Source organism: Ruditapes philippinarum, unplaced genomic scaffold (assembly GCF_026571515.1).
Source record: "Ruditapes philippinarum isolate M1 unplaced genomic scaffold, ASM2657151v2 ctg4166_1_1_1_1, whole genome shotgun sequence".
Lineage (NCBI taxonomy): Eukaryota > Metazoa > Mollusca > Bivalvia > Venerida > Veneridae > Ruditapes > Ruditapes philippinarum.
In genome coordinates this window covers 72,397-88,587 of record NW_026855711.1, presented here as the reverse complement: position 1 = coordinate 88,587, position 16,191 = coordinate 72,397, and the positions used below count along the sequence as shown (strand labels likewise).

At 30.6% G+C, this 16,191-nt stretch overlaps 1 protein-coding gene across 3 annotated transcripts in view; it reads right to left on the bottom strand.

The window, feature by feature from the left end:
• Positions 1–12,618, bottom strand: part of LOC132744168 (disintegrin and metalloproteinase domain-containing protein 10-like) — a 29,122-nt gene extending 16,504 nt beyond the window's left edge. The window contains exon 1 of one of the 3 annotated variants that reach the window (XM_060732787.1): positions 12,171–12,618. In XM_060732787.1, coding sequence (XP_060588770.1) covers positions 12,171–12,237 — 67 coding nt within the window. In that variant the 5' untranslated portion in view covers positions 12,238–12,618. Of the gene's footprint in view, positions 1–1,103; positions 1,522–3,782; positions 3,920–12,170 lie in introns of those variants that run through there. The other 2 variants (XM_060732786.1, XM_060732788.1) reach the window with 2 other exon arrangements.
• Positions 12,619–16,191: the final 3,573 nt, after the last annotated feature.

Sequence of the window (16,191 nt, the reverse complement as noted above, 5' to 3'; positions counted from 1 at the left end):
CTCGTCAAGCAAAGTATCATAAAGGTAAAATTTTATCAGAATTTACAAATATTTCAACAATATTTCAACAACTGATAAAGCATTAATAACCATCAGAAAAATAAGTGTCTGATAAATTATATCGTAAGCAGAACTCATAAACATTTTTCATTCTAATATCGGAAACTACTTATTATAAAAAAAAATAATGCATAGTTTTATTTTTGAAATTCCTTTCTGATTTATAAAAATATCTCAACAACTGATAACGCCTGTATTCGCGAGTCAAGTTTGTAAATCAGTCTTAAACTTTAACAATAATGCTATTATACTGTTTTTTTATGATTAATATGCATTACCATGCGTGTGGGTTATGTGGTTTTATCAAAAATGAGTATTTACTGCATTTTATAGACCATGTAACTTCCACGCTTAATTTTACCATACTCATTTGTTCATTATAAACCTGAACTTAAAATATTTACCAAAATGTTTAAACATCTATTCATTAGAGGTTTGGTCAAATTGAACTAACAGAAAACTCACTAGGGTTGTTAAATACTTCTTGATATTTAAAATTATTTTCTGAATTTAAGACTCGGCAGTAAATGCTGTTCTTACTTATATTTAGATCATCACCAATTGCTTCGAGATGAAGATTATCTTTATTATTTTTTATCTTTGAATGCCTGTCTCGTTTCAGAATTATTGGTTATATATAAGGCTGTTAAACATTTTTTTTAATTTGAGAAAGAGCTCACAATATTACATACCAAGTCTCGTTAATGCAAGGTGAATTGTCACCGCAACGTCTCTGACAATCTAACGCATGTTAACAGAATCAATACCAAGAATTTTATCACTTAAATCTTATTTTCTTTATTTTTCCTAAGACGTAAACATAATTTGAAGTATTAATCTCTGGAATTTCATAATCTGTATTATTTAAGTAAAATGTGATCTTTTTGTTTTCCGTTTCATTTCATAATCTGTACTATAAAGTAAACTGTGATCTTTTTGTTTTCTTCCTTTGTTTAATGACCCATTTTGAAATATGTGTTCCTAACAAAATGCAAATACTCTCGACCTTTTGTGGGAAAAAAGATAATAAAAATCCAACCAACCTGACAATGTATTTATATATGCAATAATTTCCAGTATGATTAAAGTAAACACAATAAAAGATCGCATTATGTATCGAATTGCGATGTCCACATCAGATAAATAGTTTAATAGGTTAATAGTTTTAGTAACCTACTTTTACATCCTTTTAACGAAACAAAATAGCTCGTACAATTTTCAGCAGTATACTATAAATGTTAAACTTATCAATTATTTTCCTTCCTGTTTGTACGCATGCGCATAGCCAAAACAGCCTGTCCCTCTTAAAATACTTATCTCCTTTATTTCATCTTTAATCTAATTATGTCCTCATTGTGGTCAGTTATGTCACAATATATTGTGATGAAACACATATATTTAAAAATTCAAGTACTTCTGGTTAAACGTATATATTCCGCATAAATAGTTGTGAAAAAATGCTTTCACCCACATTTAAGTTTTATTTCTATTTGCCAGGTCTCTCACCAAAAGATGAAGTTGAGGTTACTAAGAGAAACAACTCACGGTTTATTTCTTTATTTTCACATAAACTTTATTTTCACATAAACTTTATTTTCACATAAAAATGTCGCATTATCTCTTTGGTCATAAAGTATACGAAGTATCTGTAAAACTGAGAGAACTTTGATTTCCATGAAATGTCTTCAAATAAGTCTGATGACCAAAAGGACATATTCTGCAGAAACGATATATGATCGAGCAATCGTCCTTTAACTATTTTATACTTCTTTTTTGTAGAAGATCCAAATTGCTTCCTTAATATGGTTAACACAACAAGGTGGGGAATATCTTTATCAAAGGTAAAAAGGGATTCTTTTTTGGGATGAGTTGATGTTGTATGTAAATTAAAACCAACAGATTTTTCTAATAGACAGGAATTTCATGTCGAAACGTTTCACAATATCATCAGACATAACGTTATCTTATAAAATTTCATACAACTAAAATATTGTTAAGAATATTTAGATACGTAAATTAACGTTTATGTCATGCACTGATTTTAGATATAAGCAAGACCTCTTCACGCGAATGGATTAAAAGAAAATAATAAACTACACTGCAACTTCAGCTAAAGCAAGACGTTGGTGTTAAGAAGAAATCAATTCAAATAACTTTGATTATGCAAAAAAGAAAGAAACAAACATATGTCATTTTCGTAAAAGTTAAACCTTTTTCAAATCAAATTATAAACATGGCTTTATATAGATTTTAAGATGATCTAAATGAGGTCCATCTTAGCCAGACCTCTTATAAACTCTGTAGGATAAGTTATATAAGTGACAGCATTCATGAAACAAATCGTGGGAAAGTCATGATGAGAGCTAAACAACCATTAAGAGCCATCGAAAACATTTTGATTGTATAACGAACGTCTACGGATGTTGACCATTATCACCTCATTGACATTATTGATAAAACCATTCTACCTACGTTACGAATATCTATCTTGAAGTATAGTAGGTGCACATTCACATGTATTCATTCTTATGACAAAAGGAGAAATATGAGAAACATTTTGTTTACTGCCTATGTCAGTGACTTTAACATAATATTTCATAAAATAAATGAGAGAGAGAGAGAGAGATTATCTTTCTGTTAACCTTGCGTTTTGTTAACCTTGCGGCACGATGGCAATTAATTGTATTATATTATACAGCGACGTTAAGTCCATTTGGGCAAAGTATGTTTTTATATTGTACTCGTACATGTATATTGCTTATATGTAAAAATAAATGTATGTTGACATTAGGAACATATTAATCAGTGAACAGACTCATCACATAAATTTAAGAAATACTTATAGCTTGTGCTACATCTTATATTTTGTTAAGGTTTTTTTGTTTTTGTTTGTTTGTTGTTTTTTTTTTTTTTTTTTTTTTTTGTTGAGTTTTTTGTTGTTGTTTTTTTCTTTTCACTTTTTTCACAGAACATTAATTATATTTGCTGTACATTTTCCTATTAATAATGATATATCTCTTTCAACTCACTAAATTTATCAAATATCAAATGTTTTTAATTACTTTAATTGAGATTTATGATCATCCTGTATTAATTCTTAATTTTGATTTTATTACCTGCCATCATATTAAGCATTACAAATTCGGAAATGAGTAATCTAGATAAGCCTTTTCTATATTCAATATTCTTATCAGAGTAAACAAATATTTTAGCAACTGATAGTGCGTTAATTCAACACTTTAAGTTTAATTTACGTACGTTGTAGATATTAATGCAACAATAATGTCTTTCTTTCCTATGATTGATATGCACGCTCATGTTTGGAGATTATGTGGTTAAACTATGACAGTAGATTAACATATTCAATTAATCTACGTAAGTTTAATACTACACCATAACATGTACTTCATACAATATTTCTTACAGTCTATAATATATATATAAAAATTGTCCTAACTATATTTATAAAAAAACAAACGAAATAACAACCCTGTTGTGTGTGGCGAGCTTCATTTTACTTAATTAGTCAGTAATTTTTTTTATATTGTATTTGTTTGGATATTATTGTCTAAAACTCTTAACTTTATAGTTACTGTAGTGAAATGCAATACAATTTGCAATTATTGATAAAATGCTCATCATTTTATTAAATTATTTACTAAAGGCATAATTATTGTTAACCACAGGAAAATATTAACGGAACAGCATACATTTGTACTAACCTGAAAATGTACTAACACGTACAATAATTTCCAGTATATTAAAGATTAACACAATTAAATACCACATTATGCGTACAGTCAACTTTAGTTTAAATGGTTTACGTGTTTAAGGAGATATGTTTTACAGTATAATATCATATACAATAATAAAGCTTTTATGTTAATTCGTTTAATATATTCATATTTACTTTTCTAATTGTTGCACGTATGCGTTAAGTTCAAGTTTCTGTCCCATTTGAGTACACGATACGTAATTTCTATCTGTATATAAATCACGAATTTATTGTGGTCAACCAGTATAAAATTTGTTATAAAATACCCGAAATACCATAAAGATAAGTTTATGCAAATTAAATGGGTTTTGCTTATTTTAAGTACCTTTGGTTAATAGCTTGGAGCGCCGCAGAAAAAAATGTTGATATGGATTAAAATAGATTATTTCATTTTATCAGTTACCAAGAAACTACTAGTACATAACTGTAGCAACAGTTACGGGAATTGCATTATAAAAACAAATAATAACATAACACAACGTAACGTAACTCTTAGGATATCCTTAGGATAGTTTGTTCTTCTAATGGTTAATAATGAAAGGGACACCGCACAGGGTAAATGCAACCGAGAGAGCAAATATCAATAATCAGTTTGTATGGATAGATTTTAGACAATGATTTTCCGGAAAGCAATGTGGACGTTTTTCTCTATAATAATCAAAGTAAAACATAAGTTTAATTATGGTTCAAATGAAATTAGTCAATTCTAAATGACTTTAGCGAACTTCTTTTTTTGTTATTGTTGTTTTTTATTATTATTATTATTTTATCACACATTGTTTTTATAAAGGTGGCACTTTAAGTATAAAATGTTGGCAAGTTCCCCCCCCCCCCCATTTTAAACATACATTCAATATACTCTTTACAATTTAAATCGAATTTGCCGTATGCAATTTACATTTGGCGCGAAGACTTATAAAACTTACTCGAATAATAGATGACTTGTGTATTTTTTAATTATTTATTGTGATTAGTTCCCGATCATATTATCATTGATTTCAAATTTATAGAGAAAAGACGAAAAGGGGAAGATATTGATTGTTAGATCATAATTATAGATATTCTTAATATGAGCATGGATTAATTAATGTAAAACCCAGTATTAGATAAAAAATAAAACAAAAGTCTCACTTCAAAAATGAAACACACACAAATGATAGCAAGATAGTTTTTGATGGAAAATCATCAAACAGTTAAACATTAGTTTTATAAAAATAGTCTTGAGATTTTTTTCTTGATAACGAAAGATTTGCCTGTTTCAACAAACACACATCTGTGTGGTCAAATGCTCAAAATCCAAAGTGATACAATACATTTAAATCAAGCACATAACACATAAACATTACAATACAATGTGAATAAATAAGTCAGTTAAACTACGATTGTCTTGCTGTAAAAATTCATTCTTCTTTTCCAATTTGTCATTGTTTCTACTTTAAAAGACCATTTTAAAATTTGTAAGCTAAAATTCATTGTCTTTGAATTAGTTTAACGTAACTATTTATTAGCTGTTAACAAATGTCTATTTAATGAAGGCAAAATGTTATATTATTTCTAAGAAGGATTACGTTGTAATTTTTTCTGCTATTTCATATTCTATTCGGACAAATCAATAAAAAATGATACTCAGATTCATTCCTTTTCTGATTACAAAATAAATACAATCATTCACAGCATATTCCACAAAATACTTCTGAACAGTAGCAGATTAACAAAAATGACAAATATATCTTGTAATCGTTAAATAATTGGAAAGCTTACTCAGAAAAAAAAAACATAACTTATAAAAGTAAAATAAATTTTGTTTATGTTTTTATTTTAAAATGTGATTGACACCTGGTGTTTTTAACAGTTAGAAAAATGGAAATAGATTACTCTGATAAAACTTTGTTTATTACAGCAACATTGTTTACATCAAATTGTACAAGTATATTACAAAAACCTGTGCAACGATGCACGCAACTGCAATATTTGAGATTTTATCAAGCCTTTTGCAAAATGTTGTAAAATAATAACGCAACCCTTTATCAGTCATATTTTCGATCAAGGTTGACTGACACAAACAGTTTCAGTGTTTCTATTTTATGTTATCTGAAATTAATTTGCAAACATCAAATATTTGTATGCATGAACATATTACGAGAAAATAATTAATTTAAATTGCATGCTGAAAATTACCGATTCGATCGATTCGACTTTGATCATACTCCACTTCGTTTTAAAATTATAAAATATATGAGCCGCGTCACGACAAAACCAACATAATGGGTTTGCGACCAGCATGGATCCAGACCAGCCTGCGCATCCGCGCAGTCTGATCAGGATCCATGCAGTTCGCTATCAGTTTCTCTACTTGTTATAGGGTTTGAAAGCAAACAGCATGGATCCTGATCAGACTGAGCGAATGCGCAGGCTGGTCTGGATCCATGCTGGTCGCAAACCCATAATGTTGGTTTTGTCGTGACGCGGCTCATATATCTATTATATCGAATCACGTTTATGATAACTACATCGCCTAAGATGATATGAAATAACGAATTTACTTATGGGCTAGCGAGATCATTAGTAATTGTTCATCAAAACTAAAAACAATTTACACTGTTTTATCTTTCGATAACTTTTTGCGTAATGATATTTATGTAATTATACTAAACTATTCATTGACTGTCAGCTCATACAATACTGGTATGCTATCGTAAAATAAAGAAAAAAAATTCTTTAAGAACGCCAAAAACACATCAAAATTAAAATGTTGCAGGCTCGGTTTGTATAAGCTGTTTACAAAGTTATAAAACACCGTTTAAATTGCTCAAGTCATTTCGGTTTTGGTTACTTATTTTTTATAAATTGCATACTTTTTAACTGTATCAATAAGTGTCACATTTATATACCCTGCAAACATACCCCTTGGTACGGTGGCAAAAATGGATGTCAAATGGGTGTCAGACTCTGACATTCTTTGAAGTGGTTATAGTCCCACAATTATATGGTTTACCACTTTCCTACAGTACAATGCCTTTCTATTTTATACCACAATGCACGACTGAATAATTGTTATTTACAAACAATTATTCTTTTGCTTGAATTTCGAGAGTGTTGAATGGCACTTATTCTGTGAGGAGACTTAACATGTTGCTCAAAACAGCTTTAACAAGGGTAAATTATCTTATCATATCTTATCAACACACGTAATCAAACACCCTAAAAGAACGTTCAAAACCGCGAAATTGAAAAATGTTGATTGGTCCTCTTCATGGTTGGTAGTGTTAATTGTAAAAGGCGTCCGACCAAGCCTTAAGCACCGACCAAAGCAGTATTCAACATATGTACATGACTATGGTTAAGTTCGGCGGTGGACATATGCGATCTAATATAACATTTTCGTGCTATTTAAGAAGAGTCTCTAGATTTCTAAAGGCATTGATACGTTATTCCCGAGGAATCTCTCTATTTTTCTACTTCTAAAAGTGCATGAACTTGAAACTTGACAATATAGAATTACACTTTCTGATGTTCCTTTGGTTATACTTGATTTTTAACATAAGGTGTTCCACTGATGTGTTTAACGATAGTCTGCCACACTAAGTAAACAAATCTTTTTTATCATCATAATTTACCCCCGTAAAAAAGGTAGCAAAATGTTGACATTGATGTGCACTATGTAGTGTCACAAACAAGATTTAATTGAAATCTTATAATATTACGAGTATGCATGTTAATTAAAAAGGAATACAAAGATGAAACTGTATATGCCATACAACCAGTTTGGAAGGACGAAGGGTTTTTAAAAAATCAACAACAAAAAACCAGGAAACTTAATAGCATAATTTCGTTAACCAAAACATATTTGAAAATGACTGTTATTCATATCTGAAAATCTATAATTAAATCTTATTTACATAGAATGTGCAAATATAAACACTGTTTACATAAAATGTCAATTTATAATTCATATAATAAATCAGATTGCAACAGCATCAGTGGACCACACACAATATAATGTCTATTAAATAACAGGTACGTTAAGTTATCGGGGTCAATTTTAGCTCCTCTTCTTCCAGAGGCACTGCATGGGATAACTAAGGAAATGAACTAAGTTATTAAGGTGGTTTTATTTTGGCGACAAAATATCGGTGAACTTGTCCAATGCGAAGGTTCATGAAACTTACTTCACTGCAGGGTGCTGTAAATCCAAGTGGAATGGAATAACAAACATCCCTCAATTCCAATGGGAGAACCAGACTTTAATCAATGTAAAGTACCTTTCCTTAATTTATCAGACATTATTCATTTTAAAGAAAGTACATTTCCTTAATTTATCAGACTATAATCATTTAAAGTACCTTTCTTTAATTTACTAGACTTTAATCAAGCTTAAGTACTTTTTCTTAATCACTTATCGATAAAAGTTTAGAACTGGATCAGTGCTGCTGGATGCTTGCTATCATGTCTTAAAGTGATGTATTACACAATTAAAACATAATTTATTACAATAAAGAGAAATATGTCTCTGCAAGGTACCTTGAAATAAATAGTTTTCATTATGAAAATATCTGTTTTACATACATAAGGGTATAAATCATATGCAGTTTAGTTTTAGTCTACATTGCTTACTTGGCCAGGGTCAGAAATCATTTCGTTCTACTCTACAACAAAAATGTATATTTTTTAAATAAAAATATATAAATTGTTATCACGTAGCTATCAAACGAACGTTTCTGAATACAACTTAACCATGGAATAGCTGTGAGGTAGCATAAAAAGTAATTATCTTCACCTGAAAAGATAGACAACCTGGGTGAAAAAAAGACAAACAGTATAAACTTACTATACAGAAAAAGGTAGAATATAAAATCTGTATCAGTATAAAAATAAGGCAACAAGATTGCTTGTCTCACGATAAAAATCATTTTGCTCTTTCCAACGTGTGCACACCTGTCTGGTGAATAAATACCAAGGGTTCATTTTTTTCACCTTTGAAACTTTTTTTTTTACTTTTTGATCATTCGGAATGAGCATCAATACAATGTTGTTGTTGTTGTTGTTGTTGTTGTTGTTGCTCAGACATATGTGATTTCTGATTGCTAATGTAAACCTGTACAATGGGATAATTTGTCACTGGAAGGTACAAGACTAGAAATTGTTCAAGCTTTTTTATCCATGTAAATACTAAATATAAGTTGGATCACGTGATCAATAGGGAAAGGAATACAGTCATGTTATCAAAATACTAATACTTCCCTGAAATATTTTGAAATATGATGAAATATACGTATCTTCATATCTCAAAACTTATGCTGAAATGCTCAAGAGTAAATTCAGTTTAGGCAAATATTTCACATATTTTCTAGATATCGATACTTTTTTTCATTTTTAACATTCTATTTGACTTTTTTTTCAAATTAGTATTTGAATTTTGTTTTTCTTTAGAATGTTTTATTTGTTATTGAAATACAAATATTTTTCATAGACATGGTAATTATTTTTTTCCCACAATGCACAAGGACATAGAATAAATCAGAAATACATTGCAGTATCAGTGGTGTATCACTTGTTTGTTTCATGTAAATGTTATTAAAATGTTGCTTTTTTCGTGAAATGAAATTAACATAACTGGAATACAAAATAAAACATCGTTGCATTCACTTCTGTGCAAGTCTGAACACTAATGTGAAAACCTATCAATGACACTTGGATCATAAACATTGTTTAGTCTACCTGTCCAATAAAACCTTTATTGAAGTGAATATTTGTACATCTCCTACATTGAGTCATACACTCTATTTAACTTAAGATTACTACAATCTGTCCCATTCAAAATGAGAAATGAACTTTTACCTGGTATGGATTAAGAAACCGAGGTTGAATGATAAATAATTCATTTTTGTAAACAAAAAAGTCACTCTCGAGATTTTTCTCTAAAGTGTACAGTTTTCTAGTGAAAACAAAATTCGATTTCTAATTTCTAACAATTAATGATATCAAATCACTGCGGGTATTTAACAATTGGATATGGTATAAAGGTGTTTAATTTCTGCCAATTCATGAAATATGAAATCACTGCCGGTATTCAATATGATCAGTATTTAGATATGGTAGGCTTATGCAATTGATCTAAGGTTAACTCATAAAATGTCCGTGTACACATGATCTCTCTGGGCATTTTATTAAATGAGACGGAAAATAAAATCTGTATATTATATACGAATTTAGAGTGTTATAGTGAACATTTGTTTGCTCAGACTTGTTAGAATGATTATATTTTTATTTACACTTTTCTGCGCACTAGTCTATGATCTCTCATTAGCGAGGGAGCTAATAAAAATAGACACTGTGGATATAGGCAAAGCAATGTCGAAAATATAATGAAGCAGTACCGGTTTTTTATATCTTTCTTGCCATATTTGAATTATTATATAGTATGTGTCTGCCATTTCTAACGTCAGTTTTGTTGCACGAATACTTTTATCCCCGAAAAAAGAAGGGTTATATATTGTATCGTATCGGAGCTGAGTGTTTTAATTATTTTTAATAGACTTTATTAGCATTAGCGAATAACGGGTTATTGACCTTTCTGTTGAAAATGTGTCAGGGTTAAATCGTATACATATACATGCACAGTGCGTTAACTGGAGTGCGGGTATTAGTTACCCGCACTCCAGAGCATGCCCATTGATTGGCTCATTTTTGCTGGGGTTTACATATTGTGACGGCAGAGAAAGGGAAAGCGACAGAAATGTCATATTCAGATGTTCGTTCATTGGTTCATTTTTGCCGGGGTTTCATATTGTGACAGCAGGGAACGTGATTTTATGTTTGACTATGATACAAAAGAGAAAGAACACCAAAACACTCGGCAATCTGATTAATACTCGGGGGCTACGCCCCCCTCGTACAAATCAGATAGCCTCGTGTTTCGGTGCTCTTTCTATTACTTGTATTGACATTTTTAAATGTACATGTTCGTCGATTACCGAACATAACTTCATTCCTTTTACATTTACTATTCATAATTGCATGATATATTTATGACGCTGTTAAGTTTACTTGTATGCGCAGGGAAGTCGTAAAAGAATATTTTTTAGTCTTCTGGTGTTCCCGTTCCCATACGACACGTTGCGATATTAAAGTGAAAGATATCTAATCAAAGCAGTGCTCCTTTTCTCTTAAGAATGAACATAAAAAAAGACAGAATATCATCATAATGATATAAATCTGATGTCTGTAAGAATTTATAAAGATGTTCTTCACTTCACTTTAATTGGCGATTATTTCAAAACACAATGATTAGAAAGTGAAAATGCCATTGTGACATCAACTTTGGTCTCATTTTTCATCTTAATGATAACATTTAAATATTGGGCAGTAACTAAATACAAAATTAATTATCATTTTTATAATTACCTTGAAAATATAACGCTAATTGTGAGCCGAATCCTAAATGACAGCAAATTTTTGGTTTAAATCAAGCAGCAATTTTTAGAGAAATCTATACCCACGACATAAACAATTATGCTTTCAACATATTTCAACCTTAAAATTAAGCATTAAAATTTAATATTTAGAGAAATTTATACCAAGAACATGAGCGGTAACATTCAACATATTTTAAGCTTTAAATTGAGCAGTAATGTTGAGAGAATTCTATACCGACAATATATAAGCAGTTATGCTTTTACAAATCCATTACATAAATAAAAGATAAACATTTAAAGAAACAAATCACGGCAATATCAGCATTAATAATCAACAGATCTAAATCTTTAAATTGAGCAGCAATGTTTCGAGAAATCTATACCCATAACATCAGCAGTAATATTGCAAGGAATTCTTACTTATAGAATGTATAAAAGACTATAATAATACATGTGATGTTAAATTACATCCAGCCTACACGATCAATTAGTTTAATAATATCGCCATTATTTTAATATGAAATACAGTTGAACATTTCATTGTAAAGAAACAGTTCAAAGTGCAGATAGAAGGGTGATTTATAACTGATTGATCTAAACATATAGCTTAAGGAAAAACAGTTTAAAACACTTGAGACTCTTTCGTGACCGAGTACATTGAAAGGAGTCAACGTTTACCATTATACAACTTAAAATGTAAACACTATTGAATTAAAACATGTTATTTTAAGGCTAGCACGTTTTACTTGTAGTATTTTCAACAAATACATTCATTCTTATCCACACAATAATCTCACATTTACCTTGATGTGTAATGTTTACCTTTTTAGTATAGCCTTTAAACTAGGACACAGCTTAAGATACTATACCCAATATTATAGGTCAACAATTTGAACAAATTGAAATGTTTAAATACAAACCTGACACTGAAAAACCGCATACCATCTGTAAAACTGTCCAGGTGAAAAGTCTAAAATAATTGTCCATATTGCACCATATAATGCATACAACTTTCTCAATTTAGTTGACAAAGTGAAATATCCATCTATATTCCTTTATCTATTTAGTGCGCTTTATCACTGAATAATACAAAACTTTTACAGTGCATATTTTACAATTTAATTCTAAAATAGTTCATAATGCAACATACACTTTTAACAAGCTATTGATTTAGTCGGCACGGTTTTATCCATCAACCATCAATATTCCTATGATGTATTTAAACTCGTTTTATCAACGAAAAAATCAAACAGTGCCCCACTAACAATTATCTTGTTTAAGCGTTGTTTGCTGTTTAACTTGTGTCGCACAGGTGCAATTAGAGATACCCCGTTCCCCTTTAACGCTCGCTTGGTTGGTTTGTGCGTTGTTACCCTTAGTTTATGCGTTGTTACTCGGCTGTTGAAATAATGACATTTATAACGTTTAGTTTACTGCGTTTTATTTTGAGTAGAAGCTCATTTACACTTCAGAAGCTTTTGAACATTTAAATGAAGATTTCTTATGAGAGAAAACTTTGATATATGGGATGTTTATTAAAGTTTATATACTATCATTTATTGCATACTTCATTAAAAGTTATCGTTAACTAACGTCTTTCTCATCTGGTAGAAAGATGACTACAAATGCTACAGATGTCTATAAAAGGTCTTCATGAAGCCGCACAGGAAATATTAAATATTCAAATATCTAGAACCTAATCATTAAATATCAAAAATCATGTCGAACAGTTCTAAGTTGCTTAAGATGTAGAAATGCATTTTAAAAAGACATTTCAACGTTTTGACAATTACAATAAAATGTATAATTACACTAAATGTTTTGAATAAAACTAATCTGTATTTTGAATATTAGTGGTCATAATAATCTTCCTTAAACAAATTTTGAGCTGTAACAAAAGGAAATAGACCAATGCATGTTTCATCTGTACTTAAGGACTGCATCTTTTTCATCATTGTATGGTTTGTAGTTAAGCATGATTAATACCTATACCGAAGATTAAATTGTTTGTGCCAAAGGTTGTGGCATAAAGTCGCTCTGTGGTAACATATTATGCTTTTACTGTAATCCTAGAAATGTTCGCGGATACAATATTTCGCCTTTTTCACAACGTCCGCATTTTCGCGGAGACAAACTTTCGCGGATTTGTCGTAACCGCGCATTCCGCGAATATTAAGTCGCTACGGTCTAAATTACAGTTTTTGGAGGCTACGTTTTTGATGTATGACCTTGCCTGTTTGGTACTTTAATTCTTTATTTTTTTAAAAAGTCGCGCCTTAAGCGCTACGTTAGTCGATACTGTTTCATCTATTGACTAGTCGAACACAGACGGTTGTTCCGTGAACACTTTTAACTTATACTTACCTTTTTCACTATGTGGTTAAGTTAGACGTTAGCTTTTATTCTCATATGAATCATAACTGACTTTATCTTCAAAATATCGATACGTAATTTCTGACACAGTTACGGACTGTATCATTTTCAGACCTCATTGGCACCTCGGAACATTATCAAAGCGTGAACGAGCATCTGAGAAGAAACAACCAACTGACCGTAAGCTATTCATAAAAAAACCTTTCTCTCATCCTGGCAGCTTTTTAACTAACAAAAAGTAGGACCAACGAATACGAAGTCAACAGTTCAGCAACATGCAGTGATTTAACGGGCAACATGCAGTGATTTAACGGAAAGTTTCCTTATTCCAGGTCTAAATCGCCACGTTGGTAAAGGTTTTTTTTTCTTCTAAATTTGACTTATTTTAATTATCGTGATAAATACAGCACAACAAGGAACAATTTAAGCTTTAAATATTTGCCCCTCTCTTGTCAAGTCAATAATGATAGTTCTTGTATGATGTAAACATCCCCTTTCGATAGTCAAGAACAAAATGTAGCCATTCTATCTAGCTAGCGTTTCTTATGTAATGATTTGTAGTTGCAATTATAGAAAAGGAAACATTAGAAATGTAAAGAAAGTTTTCATAAATCACAATGAATCGTACCTATCCCTTTTCTTCAGCTCACTTAACTCCGTCTAGGTCTGATGAGCACTGTTGGTTTGATCAATTTTAATCTTCTTGTTTGATCGCAATTGCGGTACACTTGCGATTGCATTAATAAACAAATTAGATTAGAATCTCCTTATTAATTGGTTAACCACTTTGATACAGTAGAGTAGCTTTCTATTTTATATATCATATTGTACGGTGGAATAAATGAGGGATAAAACTAGATCATCTTGATAGCACTTGACAACTGACATTTTGCAGAACTGCATTTTAAATAATTTTCGTGAAGAATAAGTGGGATTGATTAATATAAAAGTGTCTTACATAGAGCGATATTCTAATCCGGCCTTGTTTTGGAGAAACATTCAAGTGTCAGTTTTGTTAAATAACAGAACATAAGAAAAGAAAAATGAAATCGTTTTAAGATAAAACAAAACAAAACACCCGGATTGACATAAGACTAAAAGTAATGGTGGTTTTGCCGTCTTTTCTCAAGTGAAAGTAGGTATAAATGAAATGAGTGTCATGAAATAAAAAAGCAAAATCAACATAAGTGAGTCACAGTCTTGTTACAAAGAAATATCTTGGTATATTGGATTCGTCGATGCAAGAAAGTTATTAGGTTAGCTTTTGGAACGAGCGTGCACCTAAGTAGAAGCACCGACGTTCCAAAGGCTAACTGAATAGCTTCCTCACATCAACGAATCCAATATTTTATCCAGCAATTTTATCGTTATTGTATGTCTACATCGTCATCATATAGCAAGGGAGCTAACACACTGGGAATTGATGTATGGGAAAACAATACCCTTTAACTCCCTTTCTAACTCCCCTATCCTAATCAGAGCTAAATTAAAATGAAAGATACGGTCAATTTTCAATTTGTTTCCTTTTTGTAAACTATTTTTATTTGTTTCCTCATGTATGAAACCAGAACTAGCTCGAATGTTAAAAGTTTACTTAAAAATTGATTGGACAAGGTATAAACAACGTGTATAAGGAAATAGCCTTTGGCAATTAAGCATTGCGGAAATATGGAAAATTAACCTATATACAAGATTAAAGCAATTGTTTATTTTATTACAGTGATAAAAGTAAAACTATTTCAAAAAGTGAATAAGCGTATTTGATTAGATATAACGGAACACAACTAAAATACACTTTATAGAATCAATGGACAAACGAAGGTTTGCAAACTTATGTTTTCCAACTCTCAGTTATAGTTATAGTGAAAGCTTCCCATGAGATAGTGTGATTAATATTTACTCGCGCAAGTTATTTTGATTTATTACATTATCATTACTTTGTTCATAAAAGTGACAAAAAATACTGTACTATATTAATTATATGAATTTGCCAAGTGACAAAAAAGTATGATTGATTTGTATTATACTTATTATTTGTATTGATCATATTAAGAACTCAGAACTTTAAGATACACAACATTATTCGCATGATTCTATCTCTTATAAAGAGACGAATGTATCTAATTAGTACGTACTATATTCATTTGCTCCAAACTCCAATTTGTAGTTAAACGTTTTAGAGTTTATATACGCCAATAGCTTGAATAGTTTCGGCAAACTTTGTATCATAAGAAAAGTAACTATAATAAACATTTTAGAAAATTTATGGTCATCAGCTTTGTAAACTAAGAAAACCAAAATCAACAAGGCACATGGGCGAAAGTGCAGCCCCCGGCATAATACAGCTGCCTAGGACCACCACCAGAAGGTTAAAAGGGTGGGCATAGACGGGGACACTGGTACATAAGGAGTGACGAAGTTTCTATCATAATGGTCCATATTAAGTCCTTGCACATTCGTCACAGCTTACTGTAACCCAATTTATATTCGCGAATACAAATTTTCGCGTTTTGCCGAGGTCGGATATATTCGCGAATATTAATTTCCGCGTTTTCTTGATTTCCGAAA